Source organism: Odocoileus virginianus, chromosome 25 (genome assembly GCF_023699985.2).
Source record: "Odocoileus virginianus isolate 20LAN1187 ecotype Illinois chromosome 25, Ovbor_1.2, whole genome shotgun sequence".
Classification (NCBI taxonomy): domain Eukaryota; kingdom Metazoa; phylum Chordata; class Mammalia; order Artiodactyla; family Cervidae; genus Odocoileus; species Odocoileus virginianus.
Window position 1 is genome coordinate 13,001,120 of NC_069698.1, and position 22,682 is coordinate 13,023,801.

Sequence of the window (22,682 nt, forward strand, 5' to 3'; positions counted from 1 at the left end):
ATTTTCTTTTGTATTTTATATTTACTGTATTTTTTCTTTGCCTTATTTTTCCTTCTCTTGCATTCTATCAAGTACTTTAGACTGAATATTAGCAACAAAAGTCAGTGGGTATTTATCAGCTGTATTTGTACATCATGTGTTTGTGTGTTTGCATGTGTGTGTGAGACAGACAGAGAGAGATGGAGATGTGGGGTTAAGGGGAGGGGGGGAGAGAGAGAGGTTTTGTGAGTGGATGACTGCAGTACGCCTGCAAAATTATAAGAAGCCCATCAGTTAGAATAACAAATTTTTGGCTGTCATAATGCATTGTGTACAACAGACACTTTGCACTCACAGTTTGATGTTTGAGATTGACTATTTTCCAAGAAACTCCACTGCTCTAGGCATAAAAGTATAAATGTAAACCACTGACCTATGATGGGATGAGTAATGACTTAATTAGCAGGTCAGGCTAAACACTTAGAATTGAGATCTCAATTTTGCTTTATTCTCTACACATCATACAGTATCTCTGAAGAGGTTAAACTTTACAAAATTTGTATGGAGCATTTTATGTGCTATATTGGAATTTTCAGATTTAAGAATTTGTGAACATTTCACAACAGACAGTTCTTACACACTGTCTATATGGGAAAAAAGCAGAGGTGTCTGCTAAAGACTCTGCCACAGAAACTTTTTTAAAAAAATTAAAAATAGTCTTTACTTACACAATTATTTATAAAAAATTTTATTTGATCTAAGAACATCACAAGAATATCTATAGCTTCTACAAATATAAAGTATTCTAGCAAAAAGTTCCTTTTCTATTTCATTTAAACTAATAGTAATAAGGAAATAAAATCTTTCTAATCATAATTGATAGAGGCTGCTGCTGCTGCTGCTAAGTCACTTCAGTCGTGTCCGACTCTGTACGACCCCATAGACGGCAGCCCACCAGGCTCCCCCGTCCCTGGGATTCTCCAGGCAAGAACACTGGAGTGGGTTGCCATTTCCTTCTCCAGTGCATGCATGCATGCTAAGTCGCATCAGTCATGTCCGACTCTGTTGATAGAGGCTAGCAGATAAAAATGCTAAATTTTCCATCAATATTGACAAACATGAAGTACTCATAGAGGAAGCCTAACTCTTGTTAATATGGGAGTGAATAGTAAACTAGCGAATTATTAAATCCTCTTAATTAGAAAAGGAAAAAAAATCACTGAATAATGTCAGGTTGATGATATCTTAGGGTTTCGCTGATAGCTTAGTTGGTAAAGAATCCTCCTGCAATGAAGGAGACCCTGGTTCGATTCCTGGGTCAGGAAGATCCACTGGAGAAAGGATAGGCTACCCACTCCAGTATTCTTGGGCTTCTCTTGTGGCTCAGCTGGTAAAGAATCTGCCTGTGATGATATCTTTACTTGGTCTGCAGAGCATTGCAAAAATAATATGAACATTGTATCATATAAATCCTTCAAATGGGCTACTTGCCTAAAACAATGACCATTCAACTTAATTACATATGTCCAACTCAGAAAAGTTTCCACTGTAATTTTATACTGCCATTGGATCTTAGAAATTTGATACTCACATACATCAACCAAGAACTTTTTAGGTTAATAATGCTTGTCAAGTAACAGAATATCTCCTTCCACTTTTAGATTAATAAATGAACATTTTAGGTGAGTTCATATACTATGGTGTTTCAACTTGTCATAAGAACTTTCACTTTGCTAATAGTTTGACACATCAGATATTTAAAGTTTTAATGTTGAAGTTTAATCAATCTGAGGATGAAATTTCCACTTATCGGATACATTTTGCAAATGTAGCTGTTAAGAAACCGACAAAAATAAGAGACAAGAGGCACTCATCTGCAAGGAAAAGTCAAAGTGGAGTAGTTTTTTCTGTCTGCTGACATGTAAAGTCTAGTAGTAACTGCTTACTCACAGCATCGATAAAAGCAAAGAATGTTGACTCAAAGAAAAGAACGGAAAATAAGAACAGGCATTTGCAAGGGATAGTCCAACCTACAAGCTCTGTGGAAAGCAATTGAATCCAGTACCATTTACAAATATTCCAGTAGGTAGGATTATCCTTCTCCTTTTCCTCTGGATGGCATTGCTCTCTGTCACGGTGGAGGCATCATCTTGATAGCAGGCTCCATCAGGGGCTCTTTGAGAAACAAACTTGTAATTCTTTTACTATTGCTTGACTTTTGTGAATGAGCTGTGCAGGAAAACTGAGCCTCACTTTTCTCCGTGGCATGTGCATTCGATAAGTCATTTCTCACTTCTGATATCTCTTGGGGGAATAGAAAATGATTTGAGGAGTCAAGATGAATCAGAGGAAGATTTCTTTTACTCAGCTTCCCATCATACTGTGTATTTCTGTGTCTATTTAAAAATTAACTGTGACCCCTAGTAACTTATGTCTCCTTTCAGTCACGCACATAGCTTCCTTTAAGACTGTCCTTACTGAGTGTTGTGCTCACTCTGAGGTGATTTTGGCTTGTTAGAGAGGACGAACTGTGGGACTCCCAGGAATGTCAGGTTAGTTTTTATCTTTCTACATGACCCAAATGGACTAAATGTGTGTTTGTGACTGTGTATGCTTTAATTTTTAAATTAATTATAAGTTATCAGACAACTTCTTATTCAGAGGCTTTAATGGCGAGCTTTACTGGCAACTTTTCATAGTGATATACCAACTAATTACATTTATAATTTTTTCTATCAGAGTTATGCTATCTGTAAAATTATGCCTATATTCCTTCCATCGCTGGTACCTTATGAATATAAAATATGCTAAGATTTTTACAAGGCACACAGCATATCCACTTAAAGTATTTAAAAGTGCGACAGTATATTTTCTTCAGTGTTAAAATGGAAAAATAAAAGGGATGATACAGAAGTAAGATAGACTCTAATATTTGTTAAATAAAAATGATTAAGAGTCATTTCATAATCTAGTTTGGAAATTTTTATGTAACATGCAATAATTAATGATAGAAACCATCATTTTACATAACTTTTTATTATTTAAGGAAACTTTTCACTTGTATTTGTTAGTCTTAAAATAAACTTAAGGATGCTATGGACATGGATATTACCAATGACATTTAGATATGAAAGATTAAAATGATTTGTTCAATGTCCCAACATTAAAGGTGAAGTTAAGCCAAGTAACCCAGGTTTTCTCATTTCCTAGCAAATACTGCAGCTTAGTGGGCTGTTTTCTAAAGGTAGCATTTCTCAAAAGCACTGATTAATTGTAGTGCTTTTGTTGATTTGTTTTTGAAAAGTAAATATCTTGTATTTTGTTTTTACTTAACGCTTGGAAATCTATTTAATTATGTTGAATTCACTTTTGAAGCTTTCCAAGAAAATTTATTTCTTATGATTTACAGTCTTTTTATTTCTATATCTATGATAATTTGTTAAAACACTGTTAGGGTATCAGTGTTAATTGATATGTTAATAGCAATTAATACAGCATAGATGAACACTTTTATAATGAGATTATATTTTTATTTAATAAAAATTTAAGAGAAATTAATAAATTAACCAATTTATAAAACCCAGAACTTCTAAACAGACTATAAGAAGATGCCCAATATTTGAGATTTCTCTTAATATTAAGGTACAGAGGATGATCCTGAATTATGTAGTCTCTGAAAAGATTTGAAGCTTTCTCTGGTTTTCAAACCTAACATTTAAAACTAAAATAGTAGTTCATTTGTGTCAACAGTAGAGGTAAAAAACCTACTTTATCTTGAATCGAAAGGTATTTTCAATAGTAGGCTTGCTGCTGCAGTCTTTTGTGGTTGCTGCTAATTATATTTTCACTTCAAATTTTTAAAAGGAATATAGGTATGAATTGGCTCAGTAAATATTTATCATTGAAGAAGTTCTGCAAGGTCTCTGAGTTTCAAAAAACTGCATGTAAAAGATCAGTAACATTTTTGTTACAGATTTTCCCCTTTACCTGAATACTGAGCATCCTATCTTCCTATATTATTGGATCAAATTGTGAAATTACAAACACCAAGCAAATGATGCTCTAGGGAATGTGCAGCATTTACATTTTATTTAAAATACAAAATGATAATCTGCATGAGCTAAGCATTAGATGACCTCCAATTATAGTAGTAGTAACATTTTTATTTGATGACTAGATAACTGGGTAATTAAAAACATGTAATTAAAACAAAGTCATATCCTAATTTATAAAGGCTAAAAAGAAAACAAGAGCACAGTGAAACCTCATTGAAAAGTAGTTATTACACCATTATAATGAGATACATTTTGACCAATATATCTTATAAGGAAAACAGAAGTCAAAGCTTATTCTATGTCAAAATATTCTTGAAGACCAAGTGGTAAAGTAAGTACTAAATCATAAACACAATACAAAATGATTTTTTCCCCATGAGGTTTCACCAGCCCAAAGTCACTGTGAATGGTATAGGGTGAAAGACAATGTTGGAAGGTGGTATGGAATCACCAAATTAAGTGTCAAAGATTAAGGCCAGAACCTTCATTATTCAGGAACAAGTAAGTACTGAGCACAGGCATATTACAGTTTTTTTAAATCTGCATTGTCACCATATTTCTCACCAGTTACAACTGGGCGGAATCCTTTACATGCAGTCCACTCTGGAGCCCAGTATGATGGGTGGTGTGGATCAAGTTTCCTGAGAGAGGAAAAGGCTGGAATGTGCATTAACACCCACGAAGAAAGGAACTGGTCCAAGCAGGAGCCTTATCTCAGAGTTCAAGATGTATAAAAGTTGTATTTTGCCCAGTGAACTTGACTGACAAGGGTCAAATAAAGCTATTCAGCTCAAACAAACAGAAAATAGCATGTAACCTAATTATATCCATGAACACCGTGACTTTCTAGATATCTCTTTAAAAATTAACACTTCCTTGTATTCATAAGCAATATGAATACTGTTAGCAATATTTTTCTTCTTTCTTTATCGTGGGCACAAATGAACCCTTCAACCCCATCCACAGAGCTCGAAATGTCACTGTCCTTTTCAGAGTGACACAGACCTCTTCCTCTTTCTGGCAAAATCTTCTGCATGTATGAAGTTGGAGAGAGCCTTCGTGAGGTCTGATGTCTCGGTGCTGCTCCCAAAGTCATAGTTCTTCAGGCAAGGGCACAGGCAGCGCACAATGGCCCGGCGGATATAACCATCAAAGACATAGTAGATGAAGGGGTTGACGCAGCTGTTTGCAAATGCCAGCGGCCCGCACACCTCCATCCCCCGCTGCAGAAAGGCTGAGGACAGGTAGAGCTCTTCCTGCAACCCAGAGACAATAGCTAGGAGCTTGAAAGTGTTGAAGGGCAGCCAGGAGAGGACAAAGGCTGCCACAACGATAAAGATGATCTTTATGGACTTTCTCAGCTTTTTGTTGTGCTTTCCCGAATGCTGGTAATGGACACACAGCTTCCTTGTGATGCAACAATAGCAGGTCACAATGCTCACCAAAGGGGCAAAAAAGGTCAAAATTAAGGCCACCAGGGCCCACGTCAGTTTGCTGGGAGTGGCCCTCTCCTCTGCACAGTATGGTTTACCCTCAATCAGGGTAAGCTCCCGGGACAGAAGGGTAGGCAACCCCAGGAGGCAGGAGACAAACCAGACGCTGGCACAGACGGCGTAGGCACAGTCTCTCCGCCTGACTTTCCTGGATACAGCGGGACACACAATGGCCAGGTAGCGGTCCACGCTCATGCAGGTGAGCAAGAAGACATTGCAGTGCATGTTGACTGAGATCACGTAGGAGCTTCCTTTGCACAGGAAAGAGCCTGTCCTCCACAGCCCCAGAGATGCTTCTTTATCCACCCAGAGAGGCAAGGTGATGACGAAGATGAAGTCGGAGGCAGCCAGGTTGATGATAAAGATGTCAATCAGTCTTCGGCTGCCCCGTTTGAAATGCAGTGCGCTCATGAGAATGAGGTTCCCGGACACTCCAATCAGGAACACAGCTGTGTAGAAGACCGGAAGGAAGACTGATGTATAAGGAACATGGGAGTGGGTCTCTTCAATATCAGGATTGTGACTTGTAACAAAAAAATATTCCAAGTAAACTGGGGTTGCTTCTGGGTCCATCACTGGGTCCATCAGCTGCCAAATCTGGTAAGTTTCCTAACCTAGGAAATTTCTGTTATGTATTTTAGAAAAATTCTCAAGGCAGCTTCTTTTATATAGTGTCTGCCTCTTCCCCCTGCCCCACCCCCTTCCTTAAAAGATCTTGGGACAAGCATAAAAACAGAGATTAAAAAACATAGTTTCTACCAACCCTCTGAGAGGGCCCACAAGGAACACCACCCTGATAGGTGCTGGGTGGTTGTGGTTATGGTTTGCTTTATTTGCATTTGCCCAGGAGGTGGCTCAGATGGTGAAGAATCTGCCTGCAATGCAGGAGACTCAGGTTCAATGCCTGGGTTAGGAAGATCTCCTGGAGGAGGGCGTGGCAACCACTCCAGGAATTCTCTTGCCTGGAGAATTCCATGGGCGGAGGCGCCTGGAGGGCTACAGTCCATGGGGTCTGCAAAGAGCCAGGCACGACTGAACAACTAATACACCCCACACACACACACACACACACACACACACACACACAGAAAACTGAGGTGCTCTTTGGCTTTTTTCTTCAAGGTATTCAATTTATTTCTTTAAATCCAGCAGTTAGGAGACGAATTAACTTTTTTTCTCCTACCTACTTTAATTTAAAGACATCTTTGCTTTTCTAACATTGAGAATCCTTTTGATCTAGCCTTCTGTTTCACAGACGAGATTTTGTTTTACTTTTAGAATTTTAAGGTGGTGATGCTCAAGGTACTCTTTTCAATTGTATCGTTGGTGGAATATGAAGACTTTTCAATAGCCTTCCATTGCATGGAGAGTAAACTGAAATTTTCCCAGATAATACCAGTCTGCATCTATGGCAAACATTATGATTCCAGCTAGTTTCTTTTAATTTATTTGGCTCTTTCAGTTCATGCATAATAGATTCTGTCTTGTTCAGTAAGTTTTTAAAAATACCCAAATGCTGGGACCATGTCTTGTGTTTGTATTATTACTTAAAGTGTTTTTCACTGCAATTAGCATAGTACCTTGCACCTAGTAGGTGTTTTAGAAATGTTACTTTGATCCAGTATAATTTAGCAAGGATGAATTCATTGGGGTTTAATTGCAGGCACTGTTGTTATTTATGCAGCTTACAAACACAGATTTAAAAGCCACAAACTGCTATTTTTCCATTGTTTTCTGTTACTGTAATTCGACCAACACGGTTTCCTTTTGTTAGCATTAATATCCTTGAATAATATCCTTGAAGGAATTCTCCTTATGAACCCTCAAATAACTATCCTCCACCAGTCTCTACATTCCCTCTTGTGTACTCCTTTTTACACTTCAATTTGATAGGACTGATTTTTTTTAGCTTCTGAACTCTGACTTTTCGATAAGTGCCTCCACACATCAGTGAACTTCCCTTTTGGGATGACTGACTTGGCAATGGACAACCATATGTTAGTTGACACTACGATGCAGTGGCCAGTATAAAAGGAAAGCACTACAGAAGGAAGATTTGAGGTTCATTCAAAACACTTGAGGGTCAGCCTAGTAGCAGAAGGATTCTATCATATTTTTCTCTCATCTGTTCCCCTTTGTTTAGAAAGACCATAGTGAAACACGACAAATTCTGAAGCCGACTCCTATTTCAATTCTTTACTGGCTGAAGTAGCTCAAGGCTCCCTCCCACTCTTGTGTCCTTCTCACTGTCCCTCCATCTCATGTCACCCTCAAAATTACAGTTTTGGGTTGATATTACCATTGCATAGAAGAAAATATAATAGCTAAACATTCGAAGTCCTTTCCACTGAATTTGTGTTCCTTCCATAATTAATTAACATGCTGTAAAGAACGATCCTGCCTGCTGGGTTCCCTCCTGCCATGTTCGATTGCCATGTTCTATTCTGTCTCAGGCCTGCAGTCTGGGTCAGGGAAGGGGGAGGGCTCCCCTGATCTGGGGCAGCTCCAAAAAGTCACCAGGGAGTTGATTTACGGGCCTCAGTCTGTCTTCTTTTGTGTCCTAGGCTGCTCTGCCTTGTCCTGGGGGAGTGTGGGAGGCCATATCCTTCCCTAAGTATAGGCTGCAGAGGAAATCTGCTAATTAACTTTTTGACATTTCTGGGATAGAAATCTTTCCCACTGGGCAAGCCTTAAATATTTAATAGAATAACTCAGCCTGTCAGTTTGAAGTAGGACAATGTTTACTTGAAAAGGACTGATGAAGTAAACGTAAAAGATTCAAGTATTTAAACACAATGTGTGTGTGTGTGTTTGCATTAAAGAAGCAATTATATATATATAGATATTTTAAAGTTTACTTGTAAATGTACCTTAATTGTACTATTAGAATTTCACATTCTTCAGCCAGAAGTTCTGCTATTTAAAGAGACAATGTTGATTGTAGGCGTAAAATATTAAACAAATTTTAGATATATCTCAGGAATTCCGCATACAATTATTGTAACAATGGAAAAGAGTTTAGGCTCATACTCCAGAGGATCACATCTGGCTGTACATTTATTCTTCAGGCCTAAAATTTTCTTTCAGCATTCCAAAGTTGTTGGCCTGCTGATGTCAATTATCTCAAATAAGTCTGACTTCCTCAGTAAACTTTGAAGCAGCTGTAGGCAAAATGATTTGCTTTATCATACAGTCACTTTGGATTATGGTAATTAGTGGTAGAATGCTGCAGTGTGAGAATGCCCATCACAGATCAGCAGTATTTTGGAACCTGAGTTAGAAAATTGTTTTGAGCCAAAAAAGGGAACAAATTGCATACTGTGAGCGTGCATGCTAAGTTGCTTCAGTCATGTCCAGCTGTGACCCTAAGGACCCTGCTTTCTGGTTCCTCTGTCCATGGGATTCTCCAGACAAAAATACTGGATTGAGTGGCCATGCCCTCATCCAGGAGATCTTCCAGACCCACAGAGATCTAACCGAGTCTCCTGCAGCTCCAGCAGGACAGGCAAATTCTTTCCCGCTGAGCTACCAGGGAAGACCAAACAGCATAGTTCTGGCCTTTTAATAACTCAAAGAGTATAAAGCTGTTATAAGACAGAACCCACAATAAAAGCTGACTAGATAGAGTAGGAGAGGTCATAGTTCTAAATAAGTCCTCAGTGACGATCATTTTTAACCTTGAATGCCCTTTGAAATAAACATGAAGAAACCAAATAGACCAAAACTCAAAAACAACACTGGACACCATAAGCATATGAAAAGGCAGTATGAACAGGTGATGACCAGAAAAAAAACAAAACAAAACAAAAAAGAGTAAGCTATAAATGTCAGTAACTGAATTACAGCACACATGTCACCTCTTAAGAATTATTTTTCCAGAAAAGATATACCCCCTCCCTCATCCTTTTGGATAACAGAGATGATTGCCTACACCTTTGTATGGTCTAAGACCTTTCACAGTCCTACTTGTAAACTACTTATTACCTCATTTCACATGGTAAGTTGTTTTGGTGTCTGACCTCCTGAGCTGGTCATGAGCAACTTAAATGCAGAGACCATCTGATATCATTCCACTGGCCTCAAGCTTATAGTAATTACTCAACTGTAGTCATTTTTTTGACCCCTTAAAGTCATTGTTTTGAATTTGTGGATGCTAGACCACATTATCTACATCAGAGTCCCCTGGGATACCTACTAAACTGTGGCTTTCTGAACCTGGTCCCAGAGCTATTGAATCAGAGTCTTTAAGAGTGGAGTCTAGGGCTTTAATAAACATTCCATGATTCTTAAACACACTAAAGTTTAGGGCCACTGTTGTAATTCACACATCTTAACCATCTTTATACATTATGTTTGTTATTTTTTTGGCTAATTTTTTTAAAAAGTTTAAAAATCACCTAAGAAGTTCGAACTTCTTAGAAATCTTCTGGCCTGGATCTCAGAAATTTTTAGGAATTAATTTAGACCTCTAAACCCTCCCTTACTCTGTGTCCTAATTCCTGAGATATGTTCAGAACTGGCTTGAATGTTAAAAATGGGGAGAAAATAAGCTTTTGTCCATGAAGCATCTGCCCGAGTGGCTCTACTATCATCATTCAGCCATAGCTGTGATTCACAGCCTCTGATTGGAGGTTTTGTGTGAATATAGCCACCCCAACTGGCACTGCGATATATTACTTCTGTTTCTTCTCTATCAAGCATTCTGACCCCCATATTAGTTAGGATTCATTACATTACGTAGCAGATGGCCCAGCAGAAAGAAATCTCTTCATATATGCTGTACTGATTTGTCCCAGGGTAAATGACAAAGATCATGAAGCAAACTATTTGTTTTTCATAAATCTTATCAGATAGAGTGATTGTTTATTCATCTGTTAGAAACACTTGTTTGTCCATTTCTTATTTGAGTATCATAACATGTATAACCATTTAAACAGTCCAGTTTAAGAGCTCTGTTTATACTGAGTTATTTATTTTTTATTCTGACAGGAGAGTTAGTGCAATATAATGTACTATATCATGCCAAATTAAGTGGCACCTATTTGCTATTATCCCCAACTTCATTTGTTGGATTTTTTTCTCTCTTGGTATCTCATATTTACCTAAACAGCAGTGACCGTAGTATTCTAGGCACCTACACTTCAGGCTTCTTCATAACTGTTGATTTAATCTGGGTTTAGGCTACGTACAGCAAAAATTGTATTTTTGTCTCTGGTACCCAGCATATTGTCTGGCATGCAATTGGTGGTCAATAAGTGTTTGCAGAACTGGACTGAATTAGCTTGAGTTTTGAATCATCTGCGATGAATAAGTACTTTTCACAAACTTCTCTGACAGCTTCCATTTTCCATGATTACTGATTTTGTTGAAACAGCAAAGGTCTGAATTGCTGTATCTTTTCTAATCAGCAGGCATGCAGCTTTCATCCTTTTTCTTTGTCCATCTACATTTCCCACTCTGTCTTCTTATATTTTACTTCAGCTGGAGGTATAGGATACATGTATTTCCCAATGAAACTGCAATGCTGTGGACCTATAGCAACCATACTTCAGAGCTACACTTTCTTCTAGCAGAATTATAATTCATAAAACTGTACAGCTTTAAGTGATATTAGTGATCATCTAGCGCAACCATTTAACTAATGAGGACACTGGGACCCAGAAAGAGGTTATCTACCAAAGATTCACACTGATGATTTTAAAATAAAGGACAAATTAAACTTCTCGTTTACATATGATCCATTCTCTGTCCTTCAGAAACATAGAGATCTGAACAACTATAGTTTGTTTTTCTTCTCTGTGTAACATCGGACAGGAATTATTAAAAGGAAAGAGCTATTTTGGCACACTTTTTATTTGCCTTGTCCTTGATTAACTTTGCATTGTTCTGTAGTGAATTGGTACAAAGAAATTCAAAGACTGATACATCTTTTTGAGGATCATTATTGATTAGAACCTAGAACTTGATATTTTTTTATTTTCCTTCTTTCTGCACTCCAAAGTTCATAATGAAAACAATCAGGACAAAACTAGATGAGAAAAATATAAGGAATATATATTTTGCTTAATATAATTTTTAATTCCTTAAAAAGGTACAATTAAAAGTAATATTTAAGTATATTAGGGAGTTTTGTATTGGAGGGAATTCTCACATAAAGAGTTGTTTTTGTAAGCACATAATAAAAAGAAGTTATAATATCTGCATAACTAGATTTTTGGTTTATTTAAAGTAGAGTATAATTACAATACCTTCGTGCTGAAACTAGAACCATCCTTAACAAATTAAGCCAGAGGACTAGCTCAACTTTGCTTTTAACTCTAAATTTCATAATCTGTACTTGGTTGCACTAAATCATCTTTATGTGAAAATACATCAGGGAAGTTACTGTTTGCCAAACAGTGCAGTATGAAATGAAGACAAATTTAACTGCATGAATTTATTAAGCATTTATTTTGCTTATCCACATGAGCAGCTAGCACAGATAGAAGACAGAAACCCCAAGATGTAAAGATAGACCAGAAACATGGCCGTGCGCTTGGTGGTACTGGGTGTGATGGAGCGGGTCAAGTCCTCTGGGCTCAGTGGGCAGGAAGGTCACAACCTCAAACGTGCAGGCACTCCCAGGTCCATGCTAAAGTGCTGACTGAAATGTGTCGTGTTTTCTAGGCATTCTGCAGATTTCATAGCTGAAAGCGTCATCCTCCTTTGAAGGTCTCTCCAGACACACCCATCTGCTGAATCATGAGGACTTTCATATGCCATGAGCCCAGCCTGGTAATCTCCTGAGTGAAGCTGAGCGAGGATGCCCCAAACCTGGTCCTGGCAAGTCCTTCCTAGCCATTTGGCAGTTGGTCCAGAGGTTGGAAATGGCAACTCACTCCAGTATTCTTGCCTGGGAAATCCCATGGACAAAGGAGCCGGTGGGCTACAGTCCATGGGGTCGAAGAGTCAGACACGACCGAGCAACTAAACAACAAACAACAACCACCACCGAGGTTCCTAAACTTCCTGAAGTGAGCAGGGACCAACATAAACGGCTTACTTCCAGCCTCCAGGGGAGTTGAGAGCTTTAAAGACGCGTTTATATTGCCCCCATTCAAAGATTATAGGTGTTGAACAAATAGTTGCAAATACTAATAGTTTAGCAATTGTCTAGTATGCCCCAGGCTCTAGACTGGGTATTTTATATGTATTTTCTCATTTAATTCTCACAATGATCACATGGAATAGGTGCTATTGTCAACATCATAATTTAGATAAAATTAAACTGAGACTTAAAGAGGTTAAGTAAATTCTCTAATGTCACAAAGCTAGTCAGCTCACACCAACATTCAAGCTTGAAGTCAGTTATTCCCTGGGCTCAGTTTCCTTGTTTGTGAACTGAGGCGGTGTCTTCTTCTTCTTTTTTCAAACTTCTCTTAGGCCTGGTTTTATTTACCATGTAACTTCTCTAGAGAGATAGTTCCACTTCACTGGAGAGAGAAGGTAGGGAATTTCTAATGAAGCCAATGGGTGAAAACATTTCCTGGTGAACAAATGCATTGAGGAGTTTCATTATGCATTAACAATTTGCCTGGGCACCTCCATCATTTTCTCTAGTTGGTGCCTCTAACAAACTTCTCCTTTGATCAGATATCCTACATGAAAATCTGGTAATTTTGAATATTATATTTGGCTGTTACCTTATTTTAATTATATACTGGATGTGAATACCAGTTCACCAATTCTGGCAAAAGAAATATGGCTAAAAATAGAAAAACAAATGATACACCTCCAGTCTATCAGGGTAGTAGAAATTTAGTATCAGATTGGGGCTCCCACTTTTTTCCTGTGCTGTGGCCAAATTCAAAGGGATTTGGGGGATGAGGAAGTGTTCGAGAGTCCTGCTGGTCCTTGAGTTGGCTGTCTCTGTAGGTGGTGGTTGTTTAGTCCATAGGTTGACTCTGACTCTTTTGAGACCCCATGGGCTGTAGATTGCTAGGCTCCTCTGTCCATGGGGTTTCCCAGGTATGAATACTGGAGTGGGTTGCCATTTCCTTCTCTAGGGGATGTTCCCGACCCAGGGATTGAACCTACATTTCCTGCATTGCATGCAGATTCTTTACCACTGAGCCACCTGGCAAGCCTGGTCTCTGTAGATATCTGTTGAGAAATCCGACATTTGCTGTTCTCAGAGCACATTCTTGGGTCCACATGGGTCACTAAAGAGATGTCACTGTTTCTTGTTTGTGGATTTCTATGCAGGACTTGAAGCCTTAGAATCCTTTCGTTGCCTCTGTGCCCTGCTTCTTGTTGTTCAGCCGCTTAAGTCGTGTCCAACTCTTTGCGACCCAGTGGACTTCAGCACCAGGCTTCCCTGTTTTTCACTATCTCCCCCAGTTTGCTCAGATTCATGTCCACTGAGCAGATGATGCCATCCAACCATCTCATCCTCTGCCGCCCCTTGCTGTACAGCCACCTGCAATCTCTGAGGTCACTCATGACCTTACCTGTTTAATGCAATGTTCTCCAAAATTCAGTCTTTTTCATACTACATTAAAAAAGTATTCACTTTTGACATATCTGAGATGCTTGGTATTAATAGTTTAACCAATTTATTTAAAAAGGAAGCTTTACTACAACAAAGAGAAAATATCATTTGCCTTTAGGAGAAAGCAGCCAAAAATTATATGAAACCTGAAGAATGTCATTACATTCTATTTGGATGCTTTCTGTCAGGTTCAGTTCAGTTCAGTCGCTCAGTCATGTCTAACTCTTTGCGACCCCATGGACTGCAGCACTCCAGGCCTCCCTGTCCATCACCAACTCACAGAGTTTATTCAAACTCATGTCCATTGAGATGGTGATGCTATCCAACCATCTCATCCTCTGTCTTCCCCTTTTCCTCCTGCCTTCAATCTTTCCCAGCAACAGGGGCTTTGTAAACGAGTCAGTTATTCCCATCAGGTGGCCAAAGTATTGGAGATTCAGCTCAGCATCAGTCCTTCCAATGAATATTCAGGATTGATTTCCTTTAGGATTGACTGGTTGAATCTCCTTGCAGTCCAAGGGACTCTGTCAGGTTACATCCTTCTTAGTCTAAACTTAAGCCATAAAACCAGAAAGACTATCTGCTGCAATGGGAGTGAGGCTGTAGGAGTTTTTAAATTATTGGGTTACTATTTTAAAAGGATAATCGCATCGTTGTTTCACAAGTAGGGTGGTGGTAGGGAAAGCACAACTGGAAAATCTGAATCACATTAGTCATAATTAATGACTTGTAGTGACCCGAAACACCTCGCCTTACTCGGTGGACCTTCGTAGTAAACTACAAGAAACAATCAGCTCAGACCTCCCTTCCGCGCTCCTCGGAAGCCGAACTACATCTCCCACAATGCGCCGCGCCCGGCGCCGGGAATGCCGTCTGCCGCGCCCCGCGGCTTTTCCTCTGTCCCTCCTACAACTCCCACAAGTCCCCTCGGCTCCGGGGCCGGGCCCGGCCTGGGGTGGAGGCGGAGGCGGAGGCGCGGGAGTTATGGAGGGGGCGGGCTCTGCAGGGAAGTGCGTCAGAGGAGGCGCGGGGAGAGTAGGGTGCTGTGGTTTGAGCTTGAGGGCGAAGCTGGCGGAGCAGGAGGATGGGCGGTGAGTGAGCGGGGCCGACGTCGCTGGGCGGGGGTCGCGTAGCCGTTCGAGGTTTCCAGCAGTTTGAAGAGGGGGCCCCCTCCCTGGGCGCGGCCCGGACCGTCTGGGTCCTGAGCGGGGGGCTATCGCCGGCTTTTCCCTCGGCTGATTGTTCCGGGGAGGGGCCTTCTCGGGTATTTGGGGCCCCTGGCCAGGGACCGCTCAGGGCTGCCCCGCCCCAGAGCCCGTTCGTCTCGACCACCCCTAGCCCCAGGGTGCGACTCGCGAGGTGACAGCTCCAGGCGTCCGGCCTGGGCGAACCGCCGCTCCCGGTGCTCGGGACCTTTTAAGGTCATTTGAGAGCGTCAGGATGAAAAAGAATTAAAAAGAGTAAAAATACAAACCCAACTTCTGGAGTTATCGTTAACGATTGTGATTGCTCTGATCTCTCCTGAGTCACTTGCCATTTTCCAAACTCAGCAACCCCAGTTTGCGAGCTTGTTTTCGAGCTCCTTTTTAAGGTGTTTGGCGCGGTTCATGGTATATATTTGCAGTATTTGACTCAGCTTGATCCGCCTTGAGTCATTGTACTGCGGCCATTTACTATTGCCATTCAGCCCAGTCCACGCCTTTGGAGTGTTAATATTTGCCTAATTCAGAGTTTTTCCTTCCGGCTGAGGAGGGAATCTTAGTTTCCAGATGAGGAGGTTCAAAAGTATAAGGAACGGGGCGAGTAGGTAGGAAGAGTGAAGACTTTGACAGCGGAAGGGAGCTTGGCTTAGCTTTAATGGATTAGGAGCAGATTGGTATCTAGCATTACTGCATATTATTATTCTCTACTCCTCCGTGCGCCTGGAACAACCTTTCTCTCTGGGCTAACAAACATTTTCAGCTGTCTTCTAAATAGCTCCTTACTCTTTCTTTACCTTGTTTTAAAAGGTTTCCCTGTTCAGAGGAAACTGGGAGGAGCCGATTTCCTCTGCTTCCTTTTCCAATGCCTTTTTCACACTCAGACCCAGAACACTTAATGCTCTGCAGTCTGTCATTAAAAATGTATGCAAGGTACATTGCTGACTCTGGGCATGTCTACTGTTTGTATCTGTAATGTGTATGTCCATTTCAGTGTTGTCTGTTTTAGTGTGCAGGTGATAGACTAGAGAACAAGACTTCTGTCTCCGTAGCATCCTGGGTATGTGAGCATTCAATAAGTACTTTCATGATAATGAGTTTTGTTTTGAATTTAATTTAAAACATGCTTGCTTCTTTTTAAAAATAATTCATTAATGATTATACATTACTTTAAAGAGCCGTGGGATGGGGAATAGGGTAAAGGGTGATTTTGACATAATTCCTTTCAAAATCTGTACTTGTCCTTGAAGTCTAACTTTTCTTCTTTTTCAACTTCTAAACAGAGCAGTCTGAATGCCAGAATGGATAACCGTTTTGCTACAGCGTTTGTCATTGCTTGTGTACTTAGCCTCATTTCTACCATCTACATGGCAGCCTCAATTGGCACAGACTTCTGGTATGAGTATCGAAGTCCAGTTCAAGAAAATTCCAGCGATTTGAACAAAAGCATCTGGAATGACTTTGCTAGTGATGAGGCAGATGAAAAGACTTACAGTGATGCACTTTTCCGATATAATGGCACAGTGGGATTGTGGAGACGGTGTATCACTATACCCCAAAACACATATTGGTATAGCCCACCAGAAAGGACAGGTATTTCTCTTATTGTAACGTTTGTCTCCTTTGTGTGTGTGTGTGTGTGTGTGTGTGTGTGTGTGTGTTTGCATGTGTGTGTGTGTTTGTGTGCATGCACACTCCATCGTGGGCGACTCTTTGTGACTCCGTGGACTGGAGCCTGCCACGCTCCTCTCTCCATAGTGTTTTCTGGGCAAGAATACTGGAGTGGGTTCCCATTTACTACTCTAGAGCATCTTCTCCACTCAGGAATTGAGCTCACATCTCTTGCGTCTTCTGCAGTGGCTGCTCAATAATAGAGAAAGTGATACGGTGATGGCCAGTTATGTACAAGAAAGTTTGTGGGTTCTTTCTCTTCCCAAATAATTAAATCTTATGTATTTCTTTTTCCCTATCATCTTCTCTCCTCAGTTTCCGTTAATTACCATTGTACTCATTAATATTGGTTGGATGAGTAACTGTCCTTATCTTGGAGAAAACCATTTTAAATCTTTGTACTTATTTAGCCACACATTGAAATAGTTGTATTAATCTCACACATGTTGTGACAAAATAATTAGAAAAGTACTTTGGAAGATTTTAAATACTTGGTAATTGTTAAAAGTACTAGTATACAAAATCAAGTCAATACATATGAACTAATAGTCATTTATATGTAGTTGTGTTTTAGTAGATATTATCATTTGCCCTCTAAATCTTGACGATCTAATTTGGCCAACTCTGTGTTTAAATCTGCTTGTTTAAGACCGTTTTACAACCATTTTGATGGAGTTTTGGGGTTAAAAATATGCATTATGAGAATAAAAAAAAATTAAGAAACTACCTCTCAGGTTTATTTTGTAAGCATTCTTAACATTGAAAAATTCTAATTTCCTGTTGTTAAGATGGAAACTTTAGAGTTCTTTGCAGGGAACAGCTTTATAAATTTGTTTATATTTATGACTAGTTCTGTTGGCCTCTTGGTGGGGGGTACTGTATTCAAATCACAGCACAATAGGCTTGAAATACTATGTATCAGAAGGATGATAGTGTGATTTTATACAAAAAAGAAAGTGATTGGAAAGAGGTGAAAGTTGGTTGAATTTTATTTAAAATGTTCAGTTGAGAGCATATGAGAGCATAGGAGCACTTGATACTTGAATTTTAACAATCATTTATTATTCAGTCAACAACTATTTATTTATTGCACACTTTCATGTTCAGGGCCTAGGAGCTAGGAGTACGTTAGGGAAAAAAACAAAAATCCCTAGTCCTGGGGAGCTAACATTCTAGTAAGGGCTGACTGGCAATAAACAGGTATAACAGTATAAACAGAATAAATAATTATATAGTAGAAGGTGATGTGCTATGAAAAATAGAGCAAAATAAAGGGGATCTGAAAGTACATAGGGAAGGGGATGTTGGTGGGCATATAAGTTATGTTCTTCAATAGTAAAGGCAGGATAGGCTACAGCAGGAAAACACCACTTGAGTAAAGACTTGATAAAGGTGAAGGAGTTGACCCTGTGGGTAATTGTGGAAACAGGGACACTCATTTAGGATGGATGGAACAACTGTAAGGGCCCTGTGGTGGGAGCATGCCTGAAATACTCAAGAACCAGCAAGGAATTCCCTAGGCTGGAAGGGAGGGGGCGAGGGGAGAGTTGGGTAGGCGGTCAGAGATGTATTCTGGGAGTGGGGGTAGGGGAAATCATGCAGGATTCTCTAGGTGTGATGAGGACTTCGGAGTTTACTCTTGAGTATGATGGAGCCATTGTGGGGCTTTGTGCAGAGGAAAGATAATCTGGTCACCTAGGCAGATGTGTTGAAAACAGGCAGGTACCTGGGCAAGACAGTAGCCAGGAGACTTAGGAGGCTGTTGAACCAGTTCAGGTGAAAGATGGTTACGCCTCGGATCAGGGTGGTAGTATTGAGCAGTGCCTGATCCTAGATATCCTAGATATATGTTGAAGGTAGAGCCTGCAGGATTTCCTGATGAAACGCTTATGGGCAAGAATGAATCTGTAAAGTTTCTGGTCTGAGGAATGAGAAGGATAGAATTGTCGTTTACCTGAGATGGGGAACAAGACTGATGGAATAGGTTTGGGGGAGAAGATCAAAGTTACTATTTATTTTAGTCTTTGTCCCCTCCTCCTTTGTAGTCGTCTCACTATCTATTCTCATTCATTTTACTCCTTTTTTTTTTTGCCTTCCTGTACCCATGTCATACACCTGCTGCTAGAACCCTTGATCTCTTGGGCCTTGGTCCATCCTTTGTGCCACTCAGGGTCAGAGAGGCTGCTCTCCTGAGAACATTTTTCCATATCGCCTTTTATTTCGGAGAATAATTACTGAAAGAGACTTTTGTTAAATGTTTAAAATTAAAACAAGCAAAAAAGCAACAAGCAATCGTTGTTTTTCTTATTGCAGAGTCATTTGATATGGTCACAAAATGCATGAGTTTCACCCTAAATGAGCAGTTCATGGAGAAATTTGTTGAGCCTGGAAACCACAACAGTGGGATTGATCTGCTTCGGACCTGTGAGTACTTTGTTGGGAAAAAAGGAAAATAACTTTATATGTCTTTTGTTGAACTCTGTTTTTGGAACAAGATGACGTACATTGTGTCAACTTAAGATCTTTAATGTTATCCCAACAAACTCTGTCCTGTTGATAATATATTTTAGAAGTTAGATACGTACTTAACCAAATTGCAGATATGAAGTTGAGCAGCTAATACATTGGGTGACAGAATCTATATTCACCAAAAGATGTTATTAATAGGCCTATTTAAAGAGGAAATTTAATAGTAATAAATAATAAATTTCTATATTTAAGTTAAATGCTTCATTTTTCTGTGTTCAAATAGGGATATGTGAAAAAAGTTGACTGCAAGCTTTACATGAGTCAACTTAAGTATCAGGCCTCCCAAAAGTATTGATCTAGTCTTAGGTGGTGGTAACAAAAGTGTAGATGTCAAAAACCAAAGTGCTTATTAAGAGCATTCTGTTCCTTGATGGTCAGGCTGCCTGGGAAGTACTATCTTCAGATTTGGACCTAGTCTCTAGGCTATTAGAGTTACTGGAACCTGCTGGAAAGAATGCCCGTTTCATGAGAGGGGATGTTGAATAAATGGCACATATTCAATTTGCACTGTCAATGCATAGGAAGTTTATTACTAACAGAGTTTGAAGGGAAGTTAGAAAAAAAAGACGTTGATGTAGTCCCAGAAAGTAAAACTAGCCCTAAAAGGTAAAATTTGGTTCAGAGTTGATGTTCCTACATTGATAATAATTAAAATAGTTTGAAAAGGTAATGGGGTTCTTTGTAAAGTCATCAGCTTTTTCCCCATGTTGTTGAGGGACTGTATGATAATTACAACTGCCATTTATTGAGTGCCTGGTGTATACCAGATGATCTGTTTTGTGCTTTGTGTATATTCTTCTAACAGGTCTTTTATAATCACTGTTCATTTACTTGTTATTCCTGCCTTGAGATCCTATAAGGACTTAAATATGTATGTAGAACCAGAAGGTTTTGCTTCCAGTCTGGTTCTTCCACTTACTGTGTTACCTTGTACAAATTATCTTCTTTCAGTTTCTTCATTTATAAAATGGAGGTAATAGTACCTTCTTCATAGGGATGTTGGGAGGTTTAATACACAAAGCATGTATAGAACAGTGCCTGATACATAGGAAGCCCTCAGTAACAGTTTACTATTAGTGTCTTTTTGCTTTTGTCAGAAGAAAGTTAGCACTGTTTTGAACAATGTGCTTTAGGAAAAAAGCCTCAATATTAAAGCACCCCATTCTCAGTTTTTGAGAAAAGTTCTAATAGAATATGAAAGAAATTGCCATTGTGAGAAAACTGAAATCATGGTAACATTTCATTTCTCTCTCTCTCTCTCTCTTTTGAAATCAGATCTTTGGCGTTGCCAGTTCCTTTTACCTTTTGTTAGTCTAGGTTTGATGTGCTTTGGGGCTTTGATTGGACTCTGTGCTTGTATCTGCCGAAGCTTGTACCCCACCATCGCCACAGGCGTTCTCCATCTCCTTGCAGGTGGGTCTCTTCTTCAAACGTAGTTCTACCTCCTTGCTGCCTTAGGGGTCACATGTCACTGCCTCGTTGTGCTGCCTGGGAAGCGCTTATCGCGCTCTTATCTAGCTGTGTTGTTTTTTTCCCCCTCAATTTTCCTCCAAGGTCTGTGTACCCTGGGCTCAGTGAGCTGTTACGTTGCCGGGATTGAACTCCTCCACCAGAAGCTGGAGCCACCCGAGAATGTGTCTGGGGAATTCGGATGGTCCTTCTGCCTGGCTTGCGTCTCAGCTCCCTTGCAGTTCATGGCTTCCGCTCTCTTCATCTGGGCCGCTCACACCAACCGGAAGGAGTACACCTTGATGAAGGCGTATCGTGTGGCATGAGTGGGAAGCTGCCTGCTTTATAGTTGCCATTTTTATTTTTTTTATATTAATATTGTCCCTTATCTCCCCCTGAATTGTTTTTAATTTAACTTTTTTTGTGTGTGTGGATATACCATTTTATCCTGAAAACCCATTTTATTTATTCATGCAGACAGTTGTTTCTCAACACAACTAAAATTTAAATGGAACCGGGTGATTCCATCTTTTAGTCAAACTAACTAGGTTCAGAGTCCAGACAGAAGAAATCGGGTAGAGTCTTGGCACAAATTTGTGAGGAAAATTGGTAGGAGGAGGTTGACCCATAGCAAGTTCTACTGATGTCTTAGACTTTTCAGTAATGTAACTGTCTGTTTAACTGGAACTTATAGTTTCTTTGGGAAACTTCTTATCATTGTCAAAACTTACATTCACCTTGCTACTTTAGCCAGCCAGTCAGCCAGAGATATTAGTGCTGTCTTCAAGGACTTAGGCTATCTAAAATAAGGAAATCATCTAAGATTCTTTTCCCTAAATATTGGCATATGGTTTCATCTGAAGTGAAATACTGCAGTTTTTTATCTCTACCCTGTCAGTTTAAAAGAAAGGGAGTGTTTACGTGGAATTTTAACTTTGTTAACTACAAAAATTCCAGTTCAGCCAGTCAAGACGATTAACCTTATTTTACCTTTTTTAAAAAAAATCTTTAATATGTCAATAGGATTTCCAGTATCAGCTAACCTTTTTGGATTTTTGTTCCTTCCCTCCTCACACACCAGACTTATTACAAGAGTGCTTTCTTTTAAATAATACATTGAGGTCACCGAGTAAAATTTTCCAATTGCTGTTTATTTCAGCTAAGTACCATAAAGAAGGTTCCACCGTAATGACCCTCCAGAGCTAGGAAAACTACCACAAGACCTAAAGCTTTGACTGGTCATTGACTTCCAATTATGGTCTTTATCTCTTGTGGTGGAATGATGTGCCTTTCCTTGCCTAATGCCCTCCTGGTGTGTTGTCAGCATTATTTAATGTCTTCTAATTCAGTCATTTTTTTATAAATATGTCTATAAACATTGAACTTAAAAAAATCTTATTTATTTATTCCATTACTGTAGTACTTGACAGATTAAAAAAAAATGTAACAGTAATTTCTTACAAAATCCTAAATTTGTCTTTTTTAAAAAATAAAAAATGAGAAGAGACTCAGAATTGTGTATAGTGTCTGAGTTGATTAAATTTCAGTACCTTAGGATAACAAAGCACTATAGGATTCTGAATGAGGATTACTGTGATTTTCTGAAGGAGTTGCATTGTTGCTCTGAGTTGCATTGTTGCTCTGAAGGCCTGTCTTTATGTCTACTGCTTGGGTTTGTTTTTTTATCTTCTAGAAAATGTGGGATGCCTCCACTAGAAAGAGACTATTTTTTATGTTTCAGTTTTAAGACATGTTTTCAAAGTATTATGTATTATGA

The 22,682-nt window shown here is 39.4% G+C and overlaps 2 protein-coding genes across 6 annotated transcripts; one reads left to right on the forward strand and one right to left on the reverse strand.

Annotated features, from left to right (window-relative positions):
• Window positions 1-4,049: 4,049 nt before the first annotated feature.
• GPR15 (G protein-coupled receptor 15) lies at window positions 4,050-6,239 on the reverse strand. Its single transcript, XM_020903860.2, has one exon. It carries the CDS (start codon window positions 6,110-6,112, stop codon window positions 5,024-5,026), a length of 1,089 nt encoding a protein of 362 aa, XP_020759519.1. The 5' UTR covers window positions 6,113-6,239; the 3' UTR covers window positions 4,050-5,023.
• Window positions 6,240-15,038: 8,799 nt separating this feature from the next.
• Window positions 15,039-22,419, forward strand: CLDND1 (claudin domain containing 1). 5 transcript variants are annotated; one of them, XM_020903887.2, is made up of 6 exons: window positions 15,039-15,148; window positions 16,266-16,316; window positions 16,540-16,849; window positions 19,241-19,351; window positions 20,732-20,869; window positions 21,011-22,419. In XM_020903887.2, exons 3-6 carry the CDS (start codon window positions 16,558-16,560, stop codon window positions 21,229-21,231), a joined length of 762 nt encoding a protein of 253 aa, XP_020759546.1. In that variant the 5' UTR covers window positions 15,039-15,148; window positions 16,266-16,316; window positions 16,540-16,557; the 3' UTR covers window positions 21,232-22,419. The 5 variants fall into 5 exon arrangements, with proteins under 5 accessions (XP_020759546.1, XP_020759544.1, XP_020759545.1 ...); XM_020903886.2 differs by having other exon boundaries at window positions 15,060-15,148; window positions 16,251-16,316; XM_020903884.2 differs by having other exon boundaries at window positions 15,130-15,148; window positions 16,273-16,316.
• Window positions 22,420-22,682: the final 263 nt, after the last annotated feature.